This window comes from Meleagris gallopavo, chromosome 3 (genome assembly GCF_905368555.1).
Source record: "Meleagris gallopavo chromosome 3, MGAL_WU_HG_1.1, whole genome shotgun sequence".
NCBI lineage: Eukaryota > Metazoa > Chordata > Aves > Galliformes > Phasianidae > Meleagris > Meleagris gallopavo.
This window is the reverse complement of record NC_139406.1, coordinates 10230294-10257473: the sequence shown is the minus strand read 5'-3', so window position 1 is coordinate 10257473 and position 27180 is coordinate 10230294. Positions and strand designations below refer to the sequence as shown.

The 27180-nt window shown below is 41.8% G+C and overlaps 1 protein-coding gene across 1 annotated transcript in view; it reads right to left on the bottom strand.

The window, feature by feature from the left end:
• Positions 1–26168, bottom strand: part of LOC100539960 (uncharacterized) — a 193068-nt gene extending 166900 nt beyond the window's left edge. Inside the window, exons 1-3 of the mRNA XM_031552754.2 lie at positions 25681–26168; positions 20110–20149; positions 4643–4885 (exon numbers count right to left, since the gene is read on the bottom strand). Of these exons, the coding sequence (XP_031408614.2) occupies positions 4643–4885; positions 20110–20149; positions 25681–26168 (771 nt within the window). The remainder of the gene's footprint in view (positions 1–4642; positions 4886–20109; positions 20150–25680) is intronic.
• Positions 26169–27180: the final 1012 nt, after the last annotated feature.

Sequence of the window (27180 nt, the reverse complement as noted above, 5' to 3'; positions counted from 1 at the left end):
TCAGGTAAGGCAGGATGTGACTCAAGCATGACTAGATTCAGAAGCAGGACTCTGTGAAATCTTCTGGTTTCAGTTCACAGAGATTGGGGTTCTGTACTCTTCTCCCAGACCTGCAAAGCTCCTAGTCACGTCAGACTGAAGTGAACCAAGGGATGTTTCGTAATAGCTGCTCTAAAATATATATTTAGTTAGTTTTAGTTTCCTACCATACCTAGTCCTGTGGTGGAGAAAAGTGAATACAGAAAAATTTATTTACCCTCTGCTTCTATTCCCTTTTTCCCCCCCCCATCTCTGCCAGAGAAATCTTTCCACCAGCTTCAGATTTTTCAGCATTAGGAGGCAATTGGTCTGTCAGCAGCACCCAGAGCAGCTTGTCCTAGTGGGGAGATCATGTCTCCTTCTCCTTCTGTAGAGGATGTTTCAGAAACCCTCTACTTCAAGAGCAGTGCCTCAGCTTTCACCTTTGTTTTGAGACAAAGTTCGATTACACTTTGCCTAAGGAAACTCATGATCTCCTGTGCTCTGAAAGATGGCTTGAGGCTTTACATTTGCTCAGAAGAACTGAGAAACAACAGGGAAACTTTCTTAGAGTTCCTAATCTCAGAGATACACATGAACACGAATCCCAGTGTAGGCCCTCTAAGCCTACAACTCTGATATGTCAGAAGGTTTAATATAAAACCATAAAATAAATGTGTTCACGTACTTCTAGATTGGAACATTATTTTTCCTAGTAGATGAATGAAATCACAGGCTCTTTTACACAGTATGGGGAAAGTGAATGAATTCCATAGTTCTGCATTTCATATAATTGAATTGATACTAGTTTGATTTGTATAAATTGGATAAAAACTAAGGCTGCTTTTAAAAATTCTGCTACTCATGAAAAGGCACACACTAATTAATTGCACTAATCCAAATTAAACTTTGAATGGAATACTTGGCATTAAGCAACTGTAAGTTTACCAAAATAAACAAGATGATCCATTAATATTTGAAGCATTGTTTCAATTAGTTTTCCTTAGGCTGACGTGATTCACTACTGACTTTGTATATACAGTTCTCCCAGATAGGCCTACATGCATCACAGGATCCATCTGAAGATCCAAAGATGGGACACGATGATCAGAGAGAACAGTAATACTTGAGAAGATGGAAGGAGAGAATTAATTATGACAATTCTCGCAGCTTTGGCAGGTAAATGTTTCTGATATGAGTGCTTCAGTCATGCACAGATAGATGACACATTTGTGTGTAGGCAGAGGATGAAGTTGGGTGTGGACTGCGTGCCTCTGCAATGGGTACAGTGATAGGTTTAACTCAACACCAGCAGCACTGAGTCATCTTAGAGCTTAAAGTTCCTCATCATTCCCTTTACGATGCAGAAAAATCCTGGCTGGACTACCTGCAAATTTTGGCTCACCGATGTAGGGCCCAATCTGAGAGAAAAGGTCAACAGCACCACAGGGTTTCCATGCTCTCTCAAACTCTTCCCAAAAAATCAACTGATTCATGCAAAAAGGCAATGTATACCTTCATTGCAACACTGGGCACTCAAGACAGTGCATTTTTTTGGCTTTTTTTTTTTTTTTGGTCTTATTCACTCTCCTATACAATGAATACAGGTGAAAGTAAACTGTGGATTTTTTGAGGGTATCTTGAAAGACAAAAAACTGAATCCCAAAAATCGGAAAAATCCAAGCACATACTCTAGCAAGTGGAAGAGTGTAGAAATAAAAGAGGTATTTACCTTTGGGCAATGAAGGGAGCAACAGCTCTATATTCTGACTAGCTTTGTAATTCTGAAATGATGTCCAGCATCTGTCTCACACTGTGATTTGCCCATCTTTCCTACGTAAATTGTTAAATTATCAACACACCAACAACCACTACAGCATGATTAGAGTTGGTTCTCCCTTATCCTCAAATTAGCACAAAAATAACTGCGGCCTACCTTAACAGCCTGAGTCAAAAAAAACCCCAGGAAATCTCACAAAGAATATATAAAAGTGCAGCAACAGAAAAAAAATAGCTGAAGTTGCTCTACTTCTTGTACCATCCAGTGAACTATGGAATAGATGTGGTGCAAATAAATATGCCTGCTGCATTGAGGAAGACAAATCTTGTCACAGTGTAATTTCCAGACAGAGTAGGTGTGGATTGCCATCCTCCCCACAGTTGTCCAAGCATCTATATTTTGTGGCCAGAGCAGATGGTTAAGTGTGAGCAGCAAGAGAAAAAAAAGTAATAAAGAATTAAAACTGAATATACCAGAAGGACCAGGGCCCTAGGCTGGGCATTGAGCACAGCCTTCTTTCCCCTCTTTCTGATCCTGTCCCTCAGAAGTGGCTTCTGCATCAGCAAATTCTTTCAAAACAGACCCTTAGTAATGTTAGTACCAAACTCCTCCTGAAACCAACACGCAAGCATGCAAAATGCTTGAAAACTCAGGATTGCCCATCAGCCAGATCTGTGTTTGCTTGTCTCATAATGCAAGAGGCAGTTAGATCCAACAAATCCAAAGGAATAAGGGAAATAAATGGTAATTAATAAAATTATTAAAAAAAAAATACTGAAACAGTGATTCTATCAGAGCTTAGAAACAGTGAGAGATTTCTACTTAATGTAGGTTTTCCTTTTTTCTGAATCAGCTGGAAATCACCACAATAGGAGACAGATCTGAACTGGAAGAACTCTGGATCTAACATAATTACAGTTTCTAATCTGCCTAAAAAGCATGATGAAATGATTAATAAAGACTTTGCTATAACTGAGACATTGCCTGATCTCGGAAAGTGAGTCAAACCTGAAAGTTCACCAGCACTGATTTGATCAATTTGGTCAGAAAGTTCTTGAAACAGAAGTCAAGGTGAGTGACTAAAACGTGGGTAGGCAAGATCCTGCAACAGTCATCAGATAAAACCAGTTATAAATGCAGTTTGTTACAGAAGTCAGACAGCTAGCTGCATGTCCCAACAATGACACCCCCCTAAAAATGCAAAGCCCAGCTGCATGTAAATAGCAAATTCAGTTCTTCACAAACCCAGTTGTCTCTTTTGTTAGTATAGAGCACACACGTATCATGGTGATTTGTAGAAGCCTGACTTTGGCAGTCCAACCAATGTTATCTCAGGGTTTCCTTGGGCCCCCCAGGCTCTCTCTGTGCTCTCTACACCCTCCACACATCAGTGGGGCCATCAGCTTACTGCAAAGGGAGCTAGTTGCCTTTTGTTCTGTGCTTGCAGACGTGTGAGTGACGACAGCAGCAGGAATTATAAGTGGAATTACGTATACACATGCAAACACCCCCCATGGAAAATTCAGCCATAGGGTAAACCCTGAAGCTCTACTTGTCATTTAGTTATTCATAAAAATCAAAAGACCTAGAAATAGAGAATTAAAAAAAAAAAAAGAAACATACATCCTTGCCAAAACCCTCTGCTGGAGTGGACAGCCCCAGGGGCTGAGTTCTGATCCCTGCTCCCAATAGCAGTGGTGCTTCCCCAGCGGGGAATTCCCAAAGCGAGTAAGATACCCTGGAGCTGACGTGAAGCCAATAGATTCAGCTCCCTTGCCAGACTTCCTCCAGCTGTCAAAGCATGAAGTGTGTCATGATAGAAAACCCACTGTGCCCTGACTACTCCTCTCTGGATCTGCGGCAGACCGGGCAGAGAGAAGAGCTCAAGGGCTCTACTGATCTTCCCCGGCCTGAGATCAGAGATGCACACAGCCCTTGCTGCCCTACAGCACTGAGCACCTCAGACAAGGCCTTGCATCAGCCTCTGGAAGCCTTCTAACACCTTCCTGCAGTAATGCTTGTGCATCATTGCTCATTAATAATTCATCTGTTGCTCCTCCCTGCCTCTTCCCCCTTCCCCCAGAGCCATACCTATGTAGTTATCTTTGGCTGTCATGAAAGACATCCATTTGGCATCAACACCTTGCTGGGGTCTATAAAAGTGCAAACTGAACGTTTAAACAAGTCCACGCCTCACTGAAAATGAGATACATCTGTAAGGAACGTGGTAAGTCATCAAGAGGGGCAGCTTCTGCTGATATAAGAGCGGGCAGAGAGGGATTAGCCGCAAGCTGTTGTGGACCAGTGTATACCAATGCTTTAAAATCCTGTGTGGTTAAACAATGACTCAGCTGATCCTTATCTTGCCTGTCAACACTCACCATTGCTTTACATGCATATCATTGCTACAGTACAGCAGAGGATCAAGAAAAGGGGCAGAAGTGAACAACGTTAATTTACAGCGCATGCAGCTCATTCAGCTTCTGTGCAAAACAGATAAAATCTTTAAGCAGTGAGTGTTTTACGACTTCTTAAAATTAAATTTAAATAGAACTCAAGTCTTGCTTCATGCCATCTGTAAACAAAAAATTAATTGGAAGATTGTCAACGGAACACCAACAGAAAGTTCTTCAAAAATACTTCATTTTGTTCTTCTACATACACAATCTATTCAAAACAGTTCACATAAACATGCACATAGGTATATTTACCTGCACATATATACATACAAGCACAAACATATGACCGAGCAACCATCACTGCAACATCCTTTCAAGCCATTTAAAAACCCTTATCATCAGTTTAAAACCCTTCACAAGAGTTGAAAGTCAGACCCAGCCTTACCTTTCCAATTCCCAGCTTCTCTTCACCTTTTGAAACCAAATCCTTGCAGCTGTCTCTATGGTGACAGTGACGTCTCAGTCCCCACAATGAGTCGGCTGCTGGCATGGTGGCAGGTGCCAGGGCAAGACTGTCTGCACCAGACACCTCTGCAGTCTCCAGCTCCTCCATGGGGTGCAGTGTTCTTCTCAGAACTGGGTCTGACTTGCTACTCAGTATGGAAAACTGTTCAACACCAACCCACACCTGAGAAGGGGAACAGATATAGATAAGTGGTACAAGAGTTTTTTTTATTATTATTTTTCCTTTCAATAATTACTGTTACTCAGGAAATACATGCAATAGCACTGCTGAGCATATCTGGATAAGCTACACAGAGCAAGCTAATTACAGGTAATTTCTCCCAGAGGGTTTGACAGCAAGAAGATACTTGTGTTATGAAAACAAATAAGCAACTTGATGAAAACCTCCTGCAATGTCCATCCACTAGCACGAGAGACCAGCAGTGAGAGAAGGATGCTTCTTGGCTCCTCGCTACTGGAGAGAGAAGCAAGAGGGGAGATCTTATCAAGTGCTAAGTGAGGAGCAGCAGGTGGGACCTGCAAAGGTGTGCCTTTCAGGCAGCACAGGAGGTGGCTCCAGTGGCTTTCTCTCCTTAGGAAAGAAACAGTGAGTCACTGGGGTTACAAAACACCAGCCATTATATATAGCCCCGATCATATGTTATTATGATGTGTGTATCTAGCTGCTGTACAGTGCCAAAGCACACTTCCACTGCAACACATCTTCTTGTGGCAGCTTACATGCAGAGAAGGATGTTCAGACCTAGGTGGCACTTCCCTCCCTAGGTTCCCAATCAAGGGAGATCTACCAAGGAAACAGCTTCCTCTTTCTGCTACAGTGCACTGCCAGCACCTGCTGATACAGAACACTCCATAAGTGCTCTAGACAGTCATTATTACAATGACCTTTCATAAGCTTGCAGCTGAACGTGTCTGGCACAGTACTGCATCACTGTAACCCTACACTCCACAAGAGAGAAGATGAAGTCCAGCAGTGTTTGTTGCAGCAGGCCACACCCACAGGATTTATTGCGATACGTTGCTGCAATCAGCTCACTTGCAATTCCACTCTGATAAACTGATCTGCTTAAGATGTGAAGGTCCTATTTGATCCAGATATTTGGAAAATGAAGTGAAAGAGTAGTCCTGTGATTCCCGCTCTAGAAGTCCGTGTTCTTTTCAGCTACTCAGACAAAAAACATATACTGCATCATATCGGAGATGAGCTAGCCTAGTACACATTAAATACAAACCAGAGAAGAGACGTAAGAGAAAGAGTGTATTACTAAAGTGTACATTGCTGTAATGCATGTCAAAAATCTAGTCTAGGCTGCATTATTGATGTGCCGTGCCTATTGTGATAAGACTTGTCATATTCTTTTCTTGCTTCTTAAAGTAGAACAGAATATCCCAACTTAGAAGATACCCACAAGGATCACTGAGTCCAACTCCAGTTCCACAGTTATTCACATTTCACCTGCTTTCCAACATTTGGGCTGTAAATGCTTGTATAATACTGTAATGCTATAACATGGTGTAAAATAGAGCAATAATAACAGAGTGGCACAATCCCAGACTACAGCAAATGAGAACGAGCCCAAACAAAACAGCTGAATGTGGAGAAACAAAGGAAAAAGCTACTTACCCTTGAAAGGCCTTAAGCATGCAGGGATCTCCAGCAAAATACCTTCATCTCCACTGCCAACCATTAAATGAGGTCTGGGAAAGGGTGGATCCTGACTCCACCCCTTCTGGTCACTCAGATGCATTGCTTGCACCTGAGCTCCCCTGGGTTGCCCTGCCTTCCCACCAAGTGCTCAGTCACTGGGTCCAAGCTATGACTTTGCATTTCCCTTACAACTTAGTAGTCGCTTTGTGTATTGCCCTTATCATGTTATATGCTATATCTTCTGTTGTCAGCAGAGCTGCACAGGTGCAAGACTCCTTTCACCAGAAGTTATAGCCAGCTCATATTGATGAGTATACCAGCCAAGGAGTGTTGGGAACATCCAGGCTGTGGTTTAAAGCATTCCTCTGGTCTCCACAAATGCCTAACAGCAAAGATGACCGCAGGATGCAAGATAGCAACAGACAGAGTAACCACTCAGTAAGCATGGATTACACTAGAGGTGTTAAACAGCACTCAGGAGCAGAGATGAGTCTCCATAGTCCACCCTGTAGCCCACATGGGAGAAGCACTACAGGATGACAAGGCTTTAAAGTAACTAACATGAAAGCTAAGTTTTCTTTAGAGCATCTAGAATGAAACCTTTCAGTACAATCACGTCCAATGTGAAAACAACAGCTGACACCCGTGCACACACAGCATAATGAGAAAACAAAATACTAATGAATCTTGTACTACAGAGCAATCTGTAGTCCTGTCCCTGCTCTTGTCTAGAATCCCATCAACTCCACAAGAATTAGGATATGTCTTCTTTCAATCTATAACAATCTGTTATATTTCACAAGTACTTCGCATTGTCAGTGAGATTTCATATAGGCAAGGAATACACTTCTCATAATACAATCATGTTAATGGCTGGTACCAGATATCTCATACTACAACTAAGTACAGCTTCAAAAGTCACCTTTTCATAGTGACCATAACTGCTGGGACAAAGGTGGTGGCGTTTAGGATTTTCTCATCCTGCAAAATAAGAAAAATCTTGCCCACTACTCCCAGCTTCCCCACAAAACGAGAGGAATTCCTGCTGATCTGTTGCTACTGAGCCAAATCAGGATTGATTTTTAAAGAACAAGTTCTCTGGTGTTTGGCTGTTTTCATGCTTCTAAACTTTTAATGGCAACTGCTTAGCACATTTCTAATTAGAAATGCACAATAATAATTAAAATAGTTTTTTATATAAAAAGTCTATAATTATGTCTTTTGCTTTGTTTGACAAAACTATGATTTCTACCAAAACACATGACCAGCCCTCGGGTGGTCTATTCACAGCAAACAATGTATTGTCCTGGGCACAGAAGAAGAAAGACAAGATGTGGTTTAATTGAGCCTCAGACTTCATTTACTCGACTTTTATGGAAACTACCAGTAATAACTCGTAGAGGGCACACCATTATTTCTTCTTTCATCAACTCTCCATGATCAAATTCTTCCATTATCAGCTTCTTCTTTCTCACGCACTCGGTTACATTCTACTGCTGGGACACCAACATCCTCTTTGTATGTGGGTTAAAAAGTCAGAGTAGGGGAATTTGTTTCACTACATCAGACACACGAAAATGCCCAAAACCTATAATCAAGCTTTCCATTAGTTGTTTTTTTGTTTGTTTGTTTTTTCTTGGTCTAAGTTTAGTTCTAGAGTCATAGGTAGCTTGGTTGCTCTGAACCCAAATGAATCAACAACAGATTAAAATTTCACTCCTTAGATAAGATAAAATAAAAATGCCATCTCCTCATTTCTAGATAGCTTTGATCTCAGACACAATATTGTAAAGATAACAAAAGATTTTTCCCCACTCCCAGATTATCAGAAATCTTTGGAAGTGACTTTGCAAATCTGTTCAAACCTACCTAGCACAAAGTCACACCAAACTAGTTAATTAGAAAACAACATTTTTATTAACTGTATTGCCTGAGAACATCTGCTGTTGATGGCTGTGTGTTTGAACAAATCCTGTTCACTTACGCATTACACCAACTGCGCATTTTGACAAGGGAGTTCATCCTAACAGCGACAGGATGCTTCTCACTGGAAATTAATTCTTTCTGTTCTAAGGTAACAGCATGGATGCAGAACACGATGGGAAGGAAGGAATTGAGAAAGAAAGATGAACTTGAGTGCTCTGGGCTCAGGGCTTTTAAGTGAATAATCCATTTTCATGGACTTTAAGAGCCAAAGGAGGGTGACTGGTGAGGAGTTGAGTTACCATACCAAGAGTTGGCCAGGAAGGGACTCTCAGGAGTCTGCCAGCTCTTAGGATCATCTGACAGACTGTTCCCATACCCTCCAGCCACCTCCCATCATTACATTTGCAAAGACTGTTCTGTGACTGCTGCATACCTGGACAGAACAGGTAGGTGCTCTGTCCCCTTGAGAAGAAGGTGAGTGGATTGTGCCCAGCCTGTCCAACAGCTCTCTGCTGACTTCATTTCAATCCTACAGAGCTAGGAGGCCTAAAACAACATCTGTGCATCCTACCTGCAATGGCACAAGCCCGTTTCAAATCAATCTAGAAATACTTCCTGCCTGCAAAGAAAGAAGCTATACGGAAGCCATCATGAAAACCAGTATGGAACCAAAAGACATTCAGACTTCAGGCTTGACTCCAATTCTGAGTCAATATGACAGTGTGGGTGGTCCACAACTTGCGGAGTCAAGACCACCACAGTTGTTCATCAGTGGTTTGATACCTGCTAAGTGTGTCTTTATTTCACAAAACAAACTCAGAACAAGCACATGCAGTGACACAATTGTGCCTGCCCCAAAAGAATTCAGATACAACACATTTTCCCACTTACATTTTCCCATTCCACTAACATTATTGAAGAAACATTTCATTTTCAGCTGTGTTTTCAGAAAGCTAACAAGGCTCTTATGAATACATCAAAGCAAAGTCATCTTATTCATTTACACAAATGTTTCCGATTACTTTTCCTCTGACCGTTCAGACAGTGCTTTATTAAAAAGTCAGATGAAAAATTCAGTGTTTTTCAGGACCATCTCTCATAACTCAAGGTCTTGATCTCTCCCTTCATTTACAGAATATCTGTATGGTGCACAAAAAAAAAAAAAAAAAAACTCAAAAAAAAGTACAACTCTCTACAGACTACTAGGAGTTCTTTCAGCTAAGAGCAAGACATCTCCAGCAAACGTAATCAGCAATGAAAGCAGTGGGAAATACACTGATCTACACACACTGAAAGACTGTTCCCTTAAGGGTCTTGCACAAACTCCACCTTTAGTTGACTTTGAATGGAGTCCCCAGGTGATTAAAGTGCTGATATTGCATTATTTATGGTGATTGAAATGCATCTAAGTAGTACTTAACAATAGAATTTACACAAAGTTACTAGATGGAAAAAATAGAGGTGGGGGGGAGGGAGGTTGTTTACAAAACAAGTTACAGTAATAAAGCTGCTAGGCTGAGCCAAGAGACCTCTTAGTAAATCATTTATTCCACAGTTTGACAATATTTACAAAGGTTTTTACATGAATTATTTACTCAGGCTTTTATAACTTGTAACGTACTGTACAAAAACAGCAAAAACACATTAGAGTTACAAACCTGGGAACATACAGTTATGCAATGACAGATGGTGGAAAGGGCTCTGACAAAGGGAAGTTTACAGCTAACACAAGCAACAGCCTTTTCTATCTGTCATCAATAAAGGGATGAGAACTAGCAGGAAAATGTGATTCAAGGAAACAAGACGATTTTTCAAAAGCAACATTCTTTATGATCGCTGCATTTGGTTATTTAAAAACAAGTCTTTTGTTTTGAATGTCTGACATTTCAGTGAGTTACCACTCACCAATGAAAGGCTGCATGGCACAAAAGCCAGAGTTTACATGAAGGAAGCCCCAAAATTCTGCTGCCCACCACTTTAGCTTTTGGTCAACTCAATTGTTACTTTAAATGTGTCTAACAATCCTGCCCATGTATATTAACACCAATGCCAGGAATTTTTGTGCACAACGCTCTGAAAGACATATTCATTCTTGAAATCTTTCTAATTGAAGCAAAAGAAGAGAGAAAAAGAAGATCTTCCCTGATGCCATATTACAGATGGAGAATAGAAACTACCACAATACCTGAGGCACAGTAGAGACCATTCAGCATAGGTTCGTGAAGCTTTATGCATCAAACTGGCTCTTAAATGTACATCTCTTACTGCCCGATGTTACTGAACTCAATAATGGCTATCAATATCAGATACTTTGCATCCTGTGTAAAGGTATCACGGCTTCATGGCTTCAGCTTGCCTGCTCTCTTCATGCCCAAAGCAAAAAAGTAAGAGCACCTCACACTAAGCAAGTCAAAGGATTTGGTGATAGCATCACAGCACATTCAGTATTTCTCACATAAACTTCAACCCCATGCAGCATCACAACCTTCTTACTACTCCATGAAGGAAGGCAATGAGTATCCCACACTCAGTTTCATGCACAGGAAAATGTAGAGCTGTAATGGAGAACTGTCACTAGTGAAGACTTTGAAGGCTGCAGGGACAAAGCAACCTTACACATCCCCTTCCCATCCATCAATCAGATGCAGATATGACATGCAAGGGATCTTTTCCTCCTTGTTGACCTGAGAGCTAACAAGTATTTAAGAACACAGCCCATGAGCATGGGACTGCTGAGACCCTGGCATAAAGCCTAAAATCTGGATCATGGTCAAGACCTTCGCCAATGCAGGCTGTATAACCGAAGCTCCAGCTTCCAGTTAAGTGACTGGACATATTACCACAGGGGCTGAGCTCATCAGTAGCAATGTAACAGTTCTAATTCCTCTTACAGAAGCTCTGATCCCCTACTTTTAAATGAAGAGTAGAAAAATAATATAATATTTTATTTTATTAAAATATTATACATTTTGCTGGCTGAAGAAGCCTCTCTATTTTTTTTCTTGAAGCAGTTTGATTTTTCATCTCAGAACAACTTCTAAAATCACTCTTTGGGAAAGAAAGGGGCAAGGATTACTGACTTTAGTTCACATTTAGAAAAGCCTTTCCCTAAAACAACGATTTTGTTTTGGGGGATTGTGTGTCTGTGTATAATCAAATTCTTACAATTTTGGTCTGAACTATTGGGATAGGAATTCAAACAAGAATATTCACCAACACTGCCCACCATCAAAGCAAAACCAACACATCCATGTGGAAATTCAAGACAAAAGAAAGCATCAAACCAAAATTCTAACTAATAGAAGACCCAAGGACTCTGTATGGGTTGATTACAAAACCTGGCTGGATATCACATAGGTGAATTTCCATGCCATAAATTGTATGGCAGAGGTTATGATTAAACAGGCTAGTAGCTTATAGCCAGTGATTATGAAGACAAAAGACATTGTCTTGTTCTGCTATGTCAAATCAACATTTGGTTCACAGATAAAGGATTAGCCACAAGCACAGAAACAAGTACAATAAAACTGAACAGAGTAGAGAAAAAGCAGGAAAGAAGATCAAAGATATTGAATGGTTTCTGTCTAAGAAACAGTTAAATGGCCTGGAATTATTTGCCTGCAAAAGAGATCTGAAAGAACATATGAAGAAGATCTATAAGCTAGCAAAATGGCATGGTAAAAAAAAAAACAAATTTTTCACTGTTTCTTCTAGTTCAAGAACTGTCAGTAATCCAATGAAAGTAGCAGATAGCAGGTTTGAAATGAACATTATAGTATATACTGCACATCATACACTTAGGTAGTTTCTGTCACAACATGTGGATTTTACAAATATATATGAGCTAAGAAATGGGCAAAACGGTTCCTAGAAGAGAAGCCCATCCAAACCTTTGCACACAAAGACATTACCACTTCCTCAAGGAGCCCATAAGACAGGTAGAATGAAGAAAGGTTCAAGAGGTCAGAGTCACTCAGCACATTTGCAGGATAAGAAAGTAAGGAGCAGTAAGGAGCAGGGGGTAATTTATTCTTCTTGCATAGAATCATAGAATGGCCTGGGTTGAAAAGGACCGCAATGATCATCCAGTTCCAACCCCCTGCTATGTGCAGGGTTACCAACCACCAGACCAGGCTGCCCAGAGCCACATCCAGCCTGGCCCTAAATGCTTCCAGAAATGGGGCATCCACAACCTCCTTGAGCAACCTGTTCCAATGCATGTCTTTAAGTCTTTCATTTTTAAATGTGAAAATTGAGTACGTAGGAGGAGTTTGATGGTCCACATGAGTCCAGATCCAAGAAGAGGAGGGAATGCACTTGTTAGAGGTAGCTACCTATATCAGAACTAAGAGGATCGCTAGAAACTGAAAAGCCTTTCAGCTGCACTGCTACCAGAGCAGATAAGAGAAAGTAGGATTTGCACAAGAAGATACCTGCTAGTTTCTCATTTTTGTTACATGATGAGTTTTGCTGAGAAACTGTCAGTTAAATGACAGAACGCTCTCATCACTAACTAAAATTCACAAGCTTTAGTTAGTTTTCCTTCAGATCTTAGCATGCTGTAGGTCTAATAGAAATAGATTTTCTTCTTTTTTTTTTTTTCCTTTTTTTTTTTCTTTCTTTTTTGACACTTTCAATTAGGTTTTCTTCCTGCTGGTTTCTGAGGATCATTCCCTGGAGGCAGATGTACGTCCCTGCTCTCGTTAACTGCTTTTGAAATATTACTACAGTTTTCAGGAACTCTGCTATTGACTGAACTGCTCCAAAGTCCACTCATGATATGTGGTGGACATGTGTCCCTTGGAAAAGTCACTGCTCCTGAGTATTCCCCACCTACTTGGAGGAAGGAGATAGAATTGTGATTTGGTCAAAGCATGCAGAGCATCCACATCATGGCACAGCAGAGGGGCCTGTTTAAGTGATTTCAGCAGAAGCTGTAGATGCTCTTCATTGCCTTCTCCTAAGCTGGGACAGGTGTTCTCATACAATCCTAGATCACATAGTAATGAGTTACAACATACGAGAGCCCTCAGCCTAAAGTTATTGAGACAAACACTTCAGAAACTCAAGAGTATTTGTTGAAAGAGGTTATTTCAGGGTTAAGTTTAAAAACAGTGGGTGTACAAGAGATGATACAAGTTCACTGTACTCACTGATGTTAAAAAATCTCTCCGTGTGAAACTTAACTTACGTCAAATGAAATTCTTACCCAGTGACAGTGCCAGAGGCTGTGAACACAGCCAGAGACCCAATAAGAAATTCATTTATTTTTTCCTATAAGTAAACATCTATCTGTTCAAATTCTTCAGATACTGAATTTCATGCTTCTGATAGTATGATCTAACACTCCTACAACACTGGCTACAAGGATGTCCTTCTTAATGGGGACTATGTTTTACTATTTTAAGTTCCTTGTTTTGGTGGGAGTATCTTGGTGTTCAATATTCAAATAACTAATTATTACAAAGTCAAACTCTAAGACAATGCAGAATCAAACTAATAATAATTGCTTCCAGTAATAAGCTATCCTAAACTGAGCTCAAGTAGAAAGTTAATAAGCTGTAATTTTGATTGTTGATGTTTTATAGGAATAATATTTTTAAAGAAAGCAGAAATCATATAAAGCCCTTTTTCATCCCAGGTTGGACTGTAAGTCTGTGTTAATTTCTGTGTAGTCGGAAGGAAAGGAATTTGCCAAGAGATTTTAATCCTGTAAATAATGGTTTCATTAAGAACCATACATGACTCCACAGGGAACTCTAAATATTAAGATTGGTAATAAAATCATTAGTTGTTCCAAGTTATTCAGCATATCATGGAGCCCTAAAAAGTTAATGACAGTTAGTTAAGAGCCAAGTACAGATGGACCAAACGTTAGCTGGTTCATTTAAAATGGGGTTAGAAATAGTTCTTCACGGTGGGGAACAATCCTCAACAACAAGGCAATGAGCCTAAATGCTTAAAGAGCCTTTTTGATCACTAATTTCTAGCCACAGTCATAAAACCTTTTTGTGAGGTCCAAGAGTTAAGGTTTTGAATGCATAACAATGAACAGTAAAAGCCTCACAAGAACATTAAATAGTTATTTAAAAAATAAGAAATTGGCCTCTAGATCTCAAACCCTCCAAGTTTCCTAGAACATGGATCTTGAAAATTTACAGGAGCCACTTTTCCTCCTGGAGAGCCTGAGACAAGATTTTACATATGGATCTGTGTGTAATGAGTACACATGTGCACACATACGTGCAGGTAAACAAAAATCATCTGGATCCCAGAATCTCCAGCACCTCAGTTGCCATACAGAGCGTTCTCAGCACACGTTCAGATGCACGGAGTTGTCCAAACACAGCCAAACCATCACTGTGGGCACGGGTCCCAACTCGCTACCCTCCAGAGGATCCCCACACTCTCAGCCTGACCCTGCTTTCCATGGGGAGAAGGCACTGTGCCAGCATCTCTGGAGCAGAGCAGCATGGGCAGGCAGCCAGCACAGCTGCCTCCCTGCACCACGGGTCCCCCTCACACCTGCTGCCCATCACTGCCTGCGGGGACAGCCCACACCAGCAGCCCCTTTGGGCTGGGAGGAGGGGTGTGGTGGGCTGTTCCAAGCAGAGCGGCTGGAGGTGCCTGGGATGGTATGCCTCGCTGTGCCACTCAGGGAGCAGATGTCAGGGGGGTGTTGAGGGAGGGAGGGAGGGAGGGTGGTCACCTTGTATGCCTTCCTCAGTATTAAAACCCACATGCTATTCCCATCAGGAGGAGGAGTTGTAGCTTGTAGAAAAGAGCATCCCCTTCTGCGAAGCTGTGAGAGGGGCTTGTTCCCCATTTCTGTGCCAGGTAAAACCATGCTCAGGCCCCGAAGGCTGGCAGCAGCTCCTCTGCCCCTCTCTGCAGCATTAATGCAGTCGGTGTGAGACACAGCTGTGGTAGCACCATTTTTTCAACCATAAGAAACCAACAAGGTAGTACTACTTGCACAGCAGAAAAACACCATCAGTGCTTTATGCTGCTGGTGTTTTCAATTATTTTGAATGCCCCTGGCAATGAGATGAGTAAATAGCACACATCTTGTCCCCAGCTATGTTTCCACATTTTTTTAAGAGAACTTCTTCTATAGGAGCAGGCAGAGTGTGTCAATACATAGGAAAGAAAACAAGACTCCTTTAATTCCCCACCTGCTTCCTTCATCAACTTTTCTGAATATTCTTCCTCCTCTAAGACCATGAATTTTTTTAATCTGGCCTTCACGAGGCAGAGTACTGATACTATCCCCGTTAAACAAACAGGAAAAAAAATTCCAGTGACAAAATTTGTATTCTGGTCTCTTACATACTACACTTAGACATCAATATTTTATCGTATTTAAACATACACACACACACACACACACAAAAAGCCATTAAAATGCCAGGCCCAACATTAAACAACATATTTTCCTCATTTCTGGAAGAACACGTTCATCTAAGGACCCCAATCCCAAAAGATAACATCTACTCTTCTAGCTCTGTGCATATCCCTGTATTAACATTTCCATTCTACGATTCAGCCTACAAAAATATCTTTTAGAACTATTTCATTAGCAGGCTTCATAAGTACAATGACAGTGCTGCTAAATTAAGTATACTTTGGGCTAATTTTATGTTTTTATCACAATACTGGAGGAATATTAGGAAGCCATTATTTTGTCAGCTTTCTCATTTAGCAAAGCAGCTTCAATTTATTAACAGTGTGGAGGGTGAATGAATCAATATGTTTCATTGGGCAATGTGTCATTTGTTAATCGGATATTGATGAGATTATTGACGCACAGCTAATTAATCTCAAACCCTGCGCTAGCCTTCATATGTTTCCTTAATTATGTTCTTCATCTTAGTCTTCCAACTTTGGCATGCAGACGCTGGCTCGTAGGCAGTGAGTGAAGTAAGCTGTCAGAGGGTCTTTCCACACATTTACAATCCCTTGGCAGCAAAATTATTTTCCTACTTGTAAATAGGTATCAAACAAATATTTAATAATATTTGCCAGAAGATTGATATTGATTTGGCAGGGAGTCGCTCCAAATTAGCTTAGCAAGATATCTTGCATCAGAAGCGGCATACTTAAAAAGATAAATCTAACGAGCATTAAATAATTATGGAACTATAAACCTGTAATCATTGGGAAGTACTAAAATTGCTTCTCTGCAGTCGTTATCATTGCACTCCCAGCTGAAGAGACCTAATGTAACGGGATTTAGCTTTTCCCCTCCTGCTGCACAAAGACAAATGTTTTCTCAGGGCTCTTATTTTCTTTTGCCAGTTGGCCAAGTTTAGCAAAAAAGGAAGAGTCTTTCTAATGAGATATTAAAAGACTGGACTAATTTCACAGAGTGTGACAAGGGTCACACACCCTAATTTCACAGTGTGCCCACAGAAGTCTGGGTGAGGAGGGGGCAGGGAGGGTTGGTTCATTTTTGAGCATCCCCTTCTGGCTGAGGGCACAGCCTTGTGGTGGGATGCAAAGTCCTGCCAAGAGCTGTTTTGCCAATTTTAGCTGGAGTCAGCTGAGGACACTGGCATTCCCGGCGCCACGGACAAAGGGAGCTGCAGCAACTCAGCTCCATGGGGTGGCACCCGCCTGGAAACCCTTTGTGCTACCTACTCAGGCACAATAGCTTTAGAAGATGTATCATTTGCGTCAGGCTTATTATTTTCTTATTTTTTAACTCATAGAAACACTACCAATGGGACTCAATAATGAAGTAAATCCTGGTAGGGTGGTAGGGCTTTTGATCAGTAAAATAGAACAGACCAGCTCCAGCTGGATAAGGATTCTCTTTCTGAAGGGTGGGAACGTAGATGCTGAATACATTTTACTTATGAAAAACATAAATTCAGTGTACCTGCCCCACATCTCCACCATGTGCCTTAAGCATTATAAAAATTATTTTTCTAAAAATAAAAAACTATCAGCTGTCAGCTCTTAACAAGAGGACAAAGAGTTTGCATCCCCCTCTTCTATTCCATGCCTAACTCAATTATTGAGGAGAAGGGAGGAAAGAGATTTCACAGATGGGGACAAGGTGGACTGGTGCTCCTACTGCTATTGATATCTCCAAAGAGATCACCTAGTGTAGGCTGCTCACACAGAACTAACCTGAACTACATTTAGAGTCAGGTAAGAGGTCCTCTGCGGTCTCTGTGGTAAAGACTTTTTATCCCTGCCTACAACCACCAGGAGAACATACCTTAGAAAATTCTCTGTTGTTGCGGAGAGCTATGGCACTAATTAGAAGTCCACTGTAATAGTGTGTATCAGTACACCTTACAGCTTTCAAGACAGGCATTGCAATGCCCCAGGACTGTATTTACAAGCACTTGGAAAAGGTATTTTTGTCTGGATTAGGCATTTGTTGCCTCAGACTAGCAAGGTATCATGCTGGTAATTCAAACAGCCCTTTCCAGACCCCTTCCAGATATCCCTGAGCCTTAGGCTTCCTCCCAGCTATCTGCACAACAGCCATGAGGAGATGAGGAGAGGGCAGCACATCTGATACCCTGAGCAACAAGCTTCCCTAAATACACGAATTAGAAGTTAAGGGTAAAGGAACTAGAAACAGTGCTTAGCATTCAAAAACAAATTGTTCCAGTAGCGTGTTGTGCAGTTCTGGGAATACACATTGCATGTGCTTATATCGTGTGAGAACAGGACTATCGTGTTTCAGCAAGCAATGTTGCACCTTATTTAAAAATAAAAATAAATAAGTTGGGCTTTAAAAATGCTGTCACAGGACTCTTATTTTGTATATACTGAAAGCAAGCCAAGAAAAAAGACACAACAACTGCACAGCTCAGTTTCTTGCAAGTCAACCAAATATATCTGAATGTATCTTATCTTAGAGTCAGTGACTTCTCCCCTAAAAATGAAATCAATGCCAATTTTATTCCATGTTTATATAAATCCTTCTAAAGGGAATCAATCTAAATCTTAGATAAACACTGACTTTGTCTGTAACCTTCAGCATTGTATCAATATTTACAGCTGTTCGTTCATTTTCTTTCAGAAATGTTGACCAACAGGTTTATGCTGTGATTTAGTCCAGTGCTGAGAGAAAGAATGATAAAAATTTCATTTGATATGACACCACAGCAGTAATCGTCCTAATTGGCCTTTGTTTTTGTTTGTCATCTATAATTATTCTTTGCATAAATTATCACATGTTTGACTGCAGCGCTTATGATCAGTGAGTTCTTTAATATGCCATTACAAAGATCTTTGCTGCAATATATTTACTCAGTAAATTCAAAATCCAATCTGAAAATGATACAAAGATATTTTTAAAAAAGCTTCTAGAAATTATGAAAATAAAATGTTCCTGAGCTTCGTATCTCAGCCAACTGTGATCTGCACAAAATTCTGCCCACAACAGAAATCACAGCATCCCCAAACAATTAACCATTGCATGCCAAATTAACCAACCCACGCCAAATGCAGCAAAATGTTCAATCCCACTCTGAAATGGGAAAGGGAAAAGAAACCACGATGTGAAAATAATAATAAATATATATATAAAGAAAATTTTAAAATTACTTTGATTTCTCCAAAACCAGTTTATGTTCTTGACATTATCTTTTCAACACAACGCACTGTATTTTTTGCATCACGTTCTCAAAGCTGAGGTGAAATTGGCAGTAGTATTTCCTGTGGACATACCGGCCCTGGGAGACAGACACCCCACCCAAGTGCCCTTCCCAGCTAATTGAGCTGCCTCACAAATAACATGGTGTTTTTACTTTACCATCTACTTTGCTCCCTCAGAACTCTAACACAGGGCTGTATTCAAACTACAAGCCTTGAGATATTGCCTCTAAATACTGTTAGACTTCCAAAAAGCTGCTTGCAGTTTCACACAAATATCCCATACAATTTCTGTTTCAGGGCTCCATTCTCTGTTTCCTACGTCCCTCCCCCTCCCAGATACTGGTGCTTACCTGACTCTGACTGTGTATCTGCAGTGTTTCAAGATAGTTGATATACATTACTATATTTACAATATATATATGTATATCATAATTCTGTATCATTGTCTATAGAGTCATTCCATTCTTAATCCCCCATTCGTGCCAAACTTATTTTAGGTTTGCACCAAGGATAAAATAGCAGCTCTGCATACAGATGTGCTTGAACACTTCATCAGGAAGCCAAGTATACACACACTGCCTTCTAAATAAAGACCATTTTACATTTGATCTGAGGATTTAAAAATCAGACTCAGAACTGGAGGGCAGGTCATTTTCAATTTCACACCTGTGTCAGTGTTGTATGTTCTACAACAGAGCTGCTCCAAAAGCAGGGATGACAGCAGAATCACACCCTATCTGCACTGCTTTTCTACAAACAAAGCTCTTTAATACTCATCCTCTAAATTTCCCTACATGCTGCAGATTCTACCCACTAAACCCTACATTTTCAAAGTCTATTCTACATTTTCTTAATTCTAATTAAACAAATCTTAATCTTGACTTTAATGGCTGCAATTATGATACTTCATTATGTTAAATGTTAGTTGCAACATAAGAATAAATTGTATAAACAGTTTAGCTGCAATTGCATGGAGTCTAACTGTACATTACTCATTAACAAGATGTGGGTAGCAGCAATTATAACATTTCCTCCTAATGTCCCTATTTATTGAGTCTCAGCAGCAAGCCCCCTTTTCACAACACACACTGATTGACGATAGCAGCTTTTGTACTTGTGAAGAACAGGCACAGTAACCTGCTGTGTGCCTGTAACTCAGATCGATGGAAGTACACATTAGCTCTTAGCCTCACAGGCCGGAGTTCTTGAAGGTCAAAATAGCCATCAGCATCACTGTAGGGTACAGAAATCATTTCACAAATTGTGAACAAAAACAACACAACTTGCTTTGCAGTTTGATTATTGTTTATAGATACAGCAAGCCAAGAATTAAAGCATAGCCTTGAGGCAGCGTAATTATTTACAGCTGAAGACTCATATCATTATTAGCGTGCTCCTAATTGCTTGAAGTTATATCAATGTTAGCTGATTTAACACATTTTTGATAAGAGGCATGGAAATTGTTTTCTCTGCATATGGAATGCTAGATGGCTTCTTTATTTTTAAGGTCTTCTCTCCTCCTGTTTTGTCCAAACCGTCCCTTGTTTACCATTGGAAAAAGCTCCACATCCATAAATTCTCTTTTATTCTGGATGTCTATAACCATCACTGCAGTGTTTTGTTATGTTTCTGTGGAACCATATATTTGAATTTAGCTGGACTAAAACCATACCAGGTTTGGGCTTTTACCAACCATGGACCTGATAGTTCCACGACAACACCAACTAACTAGAGAATAAATCACATTTTGCTTTGGGTGGCATACCCCAATCTTTCACTTTTCCCCATAGTATCTCAGCTGAGAGAAAGCTGTGCTAATCTATTGCAAAAGGCAACACAGAATATCTCATGGACTCAAATGGCATCTGCCTTGGGCCTCACATAGACCCTTCTGAAGACAGACAAGGGATTTCTAGTGGAACATTACTGTTAGAGAAAAAACAAATTAGGATTGCTATCAAATCAACAAATGATTTGGGAACGTCTCATTTCACCTGGCCTGTAATTTGCTGCTTAATTTGTTCTTTTCATTCAAAGCAGAGAAGTAGTCAAGGGCTGACATGGGCAAAACTTTGAACCACTTCTGGCTGCACACCAGGAGAGGTGAGTTTTTTCTAGTGAGGAAAGGAGACAGGGACTCTTTGGGAGGCCATATGGGGAAGCTGCAGGACCTTCCCATGCCAGCACTGCATGAAAGTTGTTCTGGCAACCATAAATATGGCATTTCTGAAGTTGAGAGCACTCAACTTCTGCCACTTTTAAGACAGTCCTGCTCACTCATTCTAATGCACTACACATTCTTCAAGGTAAAACAAATTCAAATAAGGTTTTCTTTTCCTTCTATAACTTCCTTCCCTTTCTCTAATTAGAGCACTTAAATTTTAATCTACTCAACAGATATTGCTGCCTCTGGAGTTGTGCTGAAGGCAGTAGGAAAGAAGGTGTTATTTTCCAATTAAAATCAGGGAAAGGCAGTGGGTATTGTCCATGCACCCAACTTGGTCTTCAGGATAACCTACACAGCAGTGTGGAGACCTTGAAGACTTTGCTTGCTTCACTAAGCGAGGCGAGGGCTGAAAAGGACAGGATTGTCATTGGAGGTGAACCGGATGGTAGTGAATAAAGTCACCATCCATGTTACATTCAGACCTTTGTCAGCTTACAGAAACAGTCCTGTGACAGGATGGGCAGGGATGCTGGCAGTCTCGCGTGTTCTTCCACTTCTTCCCTAAGTACAGGCTTAATTTTATATGCCGAATTCAAAGTAGTTCAGCACATTCTTTAGTGAAACAGTGTCTCAACTACCTGAAGATTCATTTAATTGGACTAATTCATTTATAGAAACGCAACAAAGACCATGCCAAATAATTACAGACTGGGCTATTTTAAAATAACAATCCAACTGCTGGAAGTTACAGCATCTGCCTACTGACAGGAGTGATGCTAGCTGAATTATATATTACAGTTTCCAGCGAGCAAAATCTTCCATTTTTGTCTGTGAATGGGGAAATAAAAAACTGCAATAGCGTGTGAAACTGTCATAACAGCTTTTCACAGTTGAGACACATTAAATTACCAGCAATCAATATCCTGAGAAAAAAACTTAAAAGAAATAGATTTGCTAGGAAAGAATAAAGAAGTACATCCAGTTTTAACTTGGAGCTTTAGTTTGCCCTGTGCAAGAGAACTCATAACAGATGAAGCTGAGAAAAACAGGAAAAAAAACCCAAACCCACAAACCTACAGACTGCACAAGGGACTTTGCCTGGGAACAAAAGAAAAGAACTTTTAGGAATTAGCTCTTATGAATGCCATGATATGTGCACAAATAGAAACACTAACTAAGGGAGAAGTTTATGCAGGCCAAGTAAGAGCACGTCTTGAGGCTGCAAAGGACTGACTCTTTGCTATTCCTCTCCCATAAGATTAAAAGCTAAATGACCGTCTGTTATTCCTCACTATATGCTTCATAGTCTTGGCATCTTATAAATGGATTTTCTGCCACCTGGTCTCATTTTCTGAGACAAGAAAGAATGGATTCTGTGACACGTGGGTTTTCTGCTGTATGACTCATGCACTTCGTACTTTTTAACAGTTTTTGTTTTCTGATTCTAGCTGGAGTTGCATGGCACTCAAAGTCAAGGAGAGCTAATACAGTAAATGGAAACTGCTGTCAGTATGAACCAGATTAGTCAATCCCTATAGCACAAGTGAATTTCAGATAGCAGCTCAAGCATGACCACTATGATCACAGCCTAGTGTTTATGTATACACAGAAATAATGAAGTGGCCTGGCAATTACTGAAAATACATTCCTCAAGCTTTCAGGCTATGCCAAGCTTAAAATTGTGGTCAGCTCATGTGGGAGAAACTAGATCAACTTGGATTGCATTGCAGCAGTTGTAATTGAATTGTATATTTTGCCTTTCTATAAAACTTCCAGTGCTAAGTGCACAGCAGTCTAAACGACTGTGACATATAGCACTTTCCATGCCTTTCAATTTGCAAGTCTACACTGCAGACTCACGCACATCGCGCCAGCACAGCAAACCACCATGCAACACCCTGCCTTACAGAGGCCACAAGACTGCCAAGCTCAAAGCTCACAGCAGCCAAGGGAGGAACCACTGCAATTTGCTGATGAGCAGAACACACAGGTCTGGAGCAGAATCCAGTCCTGCTCAAGTCAACAGGAGTTCTGCTGCTTCCTTCAGATGGGCTAAGATCATACCTTCCAAGTTTGCACACACCACTGAGAGTTTGGTGCTTGTAACATCGATCCACTACACTGGAGTTCACCAAATAAGGCAATAAATCCCAGCTTTCACCACTCCCCCAAGCACACCGACTACTCTTTCTCTTACCTAATATTGGAAGATCTCTCCATTACAGCACCCTTTCTCTATGCAGTAGAATTGTTAGAATCGTAGAACAGCTTGAGTTGGAAGAGATCCAACAAGGATCTGTGAATACACCACCAGCTTCCACACAGGGAAAACCTGTATGGAAATTAAAACCCTAAGACCAAGAGTATTGTCCAAACACTCCTTGAACTCCAGCAGCTTGGGGACACCACAGCCCTGGGGAGCCTATTTCATGCCCACCTCACTCTGGTCAAGAAAATCTTCTATGAAGACAGGCTGAAGGAACTGGACTTGTTTAGCTGGAGAACAGAAGGCTGTGGGGATGCCTCACCGGGGCCTTTCTGAATTCAAAGGGAGACTGTAAATGGAAGAGAAATCAACTTTTGATAAGGATAGATAGTGATAGCACAAGGAGGACTAGATTTAAACTCAAGGAGGGGAGATTTAGATTAGATGTCAGGGGAAGTTTTTTACTGGGGAGGGTTGAGGTGCTGAGATGGGCTGAAAAGAGAGGCCTGGTAGATGGGACCCTGGGTAATCTGATCTAGTATTTGATCTAGCAGCTGGCAGCCCTGCCTGTGGCAGGGAGTTGGAACTTGGTGATTCCAAAGGTCTCTTCCAACCCAAGCCGTTCTATGGTTCTGCGATGAGGAGGAGCACTTCTGGTGCATGAGGTGTGCAGACCTTCCCCAGTCTTTTGCTCTCTACTGCAAAGAATCTAGAGCGTAACTCTTAGGGAAAAGGATTCCATCCCTCTTAGAACCACTGCTTCTACTTCCTTCTGGGAGACCAAATACAAATTCAGGCTGAGATTTTAGCTTGAAATGAGTGAATAACTTTATAAAAGAATGTAACAAAGGAAAAGGTTTATTATTGAAACATATTCTATCCAGAGGAATTAAGTAAATAAGTAGATAAATAAATGAACAAAGTGGCACGAGAACTGAGAAGGTGACTTAATTAAACATGCTATTTCCTAAAGTATACACCTATGAGCTACAAAGTAGGAACAAGTAGGAGAGGCTGCTGTCCCGCTGCCTGCAGTGGGTCCCATACTACAGGGCCGTCCCATGGCTGGCATCTGCCTGGTGCTGGCTGCAGGTGCACGCTGGGCAGCCCATGGCTGCCAGTCCAGTGGCATCATCTTGACCACTGCCATCATGGCCATCGCAAAACATGCACAAAGGAAAGGCAGGGTGGCCCAGGGAGCCTGCAGCTGGGGTGTTTCTGGGGCCTGCGAGAGTTCCTTCTGAACAGGGCCAGGTGTCAAAGTGGGCACCACAAAGGGCAGAATGCCGTGCGCCGAAGGAGCACAAGTGGCACCCAGCATCTGGTTGCTGCTCAGTGGCAGCGTGGAACAGGGCAAAGCTTGGCACTGTTGCCACGCTGGTGCTGTGGCAGGCTCTGGCAGGCTGTGAGCAGGGCCTGCTTGCGCTCAGGGGGTATCTTCCTTGGGGCGCTTGGCTGGCAGGGGCCCCATGAGTGCCACTGGCTGTGTGTCTTCTGGCTCTGCTTCCTGCAGGCTCCTCTCTGGCCCAGCAGCTGCTCCCCATGTGAGCTGGGCACCTGGGCTGCTCTTCTGAGGGCTCTCATTCCGAACCTCCTGCAGGGCAGGATCAGAGGCAGCCACAGCACTTCTTTTCAGGGCTGCTCTTGCTTGCAGTGTTGCAGCAGGTGTGGGTAATGTCTCCTGAAGAATGGGTTAGAGTACAGAAGTAACTTGAAAAGGACAAGAGTTAGCTGCTGTCAGTGTGGGGCTGAAGGACAGCAAGATGCAGGAACTAGGACTTTTCATGGCTGAGGACAAATGTGGGCATTAACAAGGTTTATCGGTGGCTTAGTTTCAGCTGGGATGGAATTGTATTCTTCAGAGTGCTGGTATGACGCTACAGTTTGCTTTCAGGAGAAAAGCAGTGTTGATAGCACACCAATGTTTTTATTTGCTGCAAAGCAGTACTATACAGAGCAAAAGGCCCAAGGAGCTGGGATGGATCAGAATTAGGACAGCTGACTTAAACTGGCCAAAGGGACAGTTCACACCATATGACATCAAATGGAAGGAGTCTTGGAGGGCATGGGAGTGTCCTGGGCTTGGTTCCAGAGTTGGTGAGCAGTTTCTTATAGATCACTTATTATATTTATTCACATATGTGTATAGAGATATACACCAGCACAGCTATTATTCTTTTTCTTGTCTCTTTACTAATAAGTTCTCATTTTTCTCCCCCATTCAAATGGGAAGGGAGAAAGTGAGCAAACAACTGTGTGGAGCTGAGCCAAATGCTGGGTTAAACCTCACCTACTGGTCAGTTCAGTCCTACCACATAGCCTGACTATATCAAGATACTTTGTGAATGCACTGTAAGTGCTGATTCACATAGGGACAATTGATGTACTTACTTTCCTATCGCTAGCAAACACTTCTTCCTCAGCCAGAAACTGAGGAAGCGAAGGTGTTCTTTCCATAGCCTGTGAAACTTTGGTGAAGCCATAGTAGTTGAGCTGGCGAACAAAGCTCTTATGGGTCCTTCCTTGGCCAGGACTTCCACCAGAAACAGTTCTTCCACAATCACCAACCAGTTTCCACCAAGACCCCACCAAACGCTCTTCACATTCTCACTTTCTGCCAGTACCCAGAGTTTCTGTGGGAAGCTGAGCGATGGGAAGATACTGGGTTGGCCAGCGCTTTCTTTGAAGGAACTCAGATGTAAACGTTTGGTTTCCTCCTCAACCAGATCCATTTCTGATTCCTGTTCTTCCATTATTGCTGTTCCAGCAGCATTGCCAGCTGCTAGCGGGTCCTGTCCTGGCAGATGACTGAAGGCAGAGGTCTCAAGCAGCCCCTCCAGCTCAGAAACAGAAGCTGTTTCTACTACTGATGCCTCCATTTCAATTTCTCCTTTCTGGTTTGCACCAAAGATTGAGCGTGCAGCCAATTGTACACTATGGCAGTCTTCTCCCTGCCTGCTGGCAAGAGAAATCCACCAGCACTGCCTGGGCGTTCTGCTGGGAGATGCTCAGGTGTCACCATCAGGCCCTTGTGTGGGCACTGTGACATCACCGTGTGGCACCCAAGGCCGGGCTGGCTGGAGCCACCCAAGCCGATGTCACTGAGCAGAACTTCTTGCTGGTCATGCCCAGCACCAGAGCTGTTTGCACTTGAGACGAGAGGCAAATAAAGCTGTATTGCAAGAAGATCACCCCTCACCCTCAGCCTTGCTTCCCCTTCCCTGTGCGGTCCCCCAAGTAGCTCCCTGCTGACTTCCTGGATGTCCCTTTGGTTCTCCACATGGGCTGGAAATCACTTTCCCAAGTGGGAACAGACAACTATAGCCACTTCTTCCCAGAGCGTGCCCCACCTCTTGCAAAAAAACACTTTGCTGATGCAATAAACAAGAGGTGTGCAGCCCCTCTTTGCTTCCTTTGCTCTTGGTTTTGTCTTTTAGAAATACGGAATGCAAGCCAAGAAAATCAGGAATGCTTTGTAAGACATTTACATCATACCTTCTATACATTTCTTGGACACCTTCTGGGGTGGTGACTTCACCACCTCCCTCAGCAGCCTGTCCCAGTGCATCACCACTGTTTCTGACAAGATATGTTTCCTAGTATCTAACCTGAACATCCCCTGGCAAAACCTGAGGCCATTTCACCCCGTCCTATCATTGTTACCTGGGAACTGAGGCCAACTCCCACCTTGCCACAACCTCCTTTCAGGTAGTTATAGAGAGTGATAAGGTCTCCCCTATGCAAACATTATATACATTGATGTTTGGGGAACACTTGCAACACTGGAATGAACAATTACCCTCCATTTTAAATAGAAGTTCCCAATTCTGTGATAGATGAAAATCTATCCTTCTAACCTAGCCACTTCTAACCTTGTTTTCCAGTATTTCT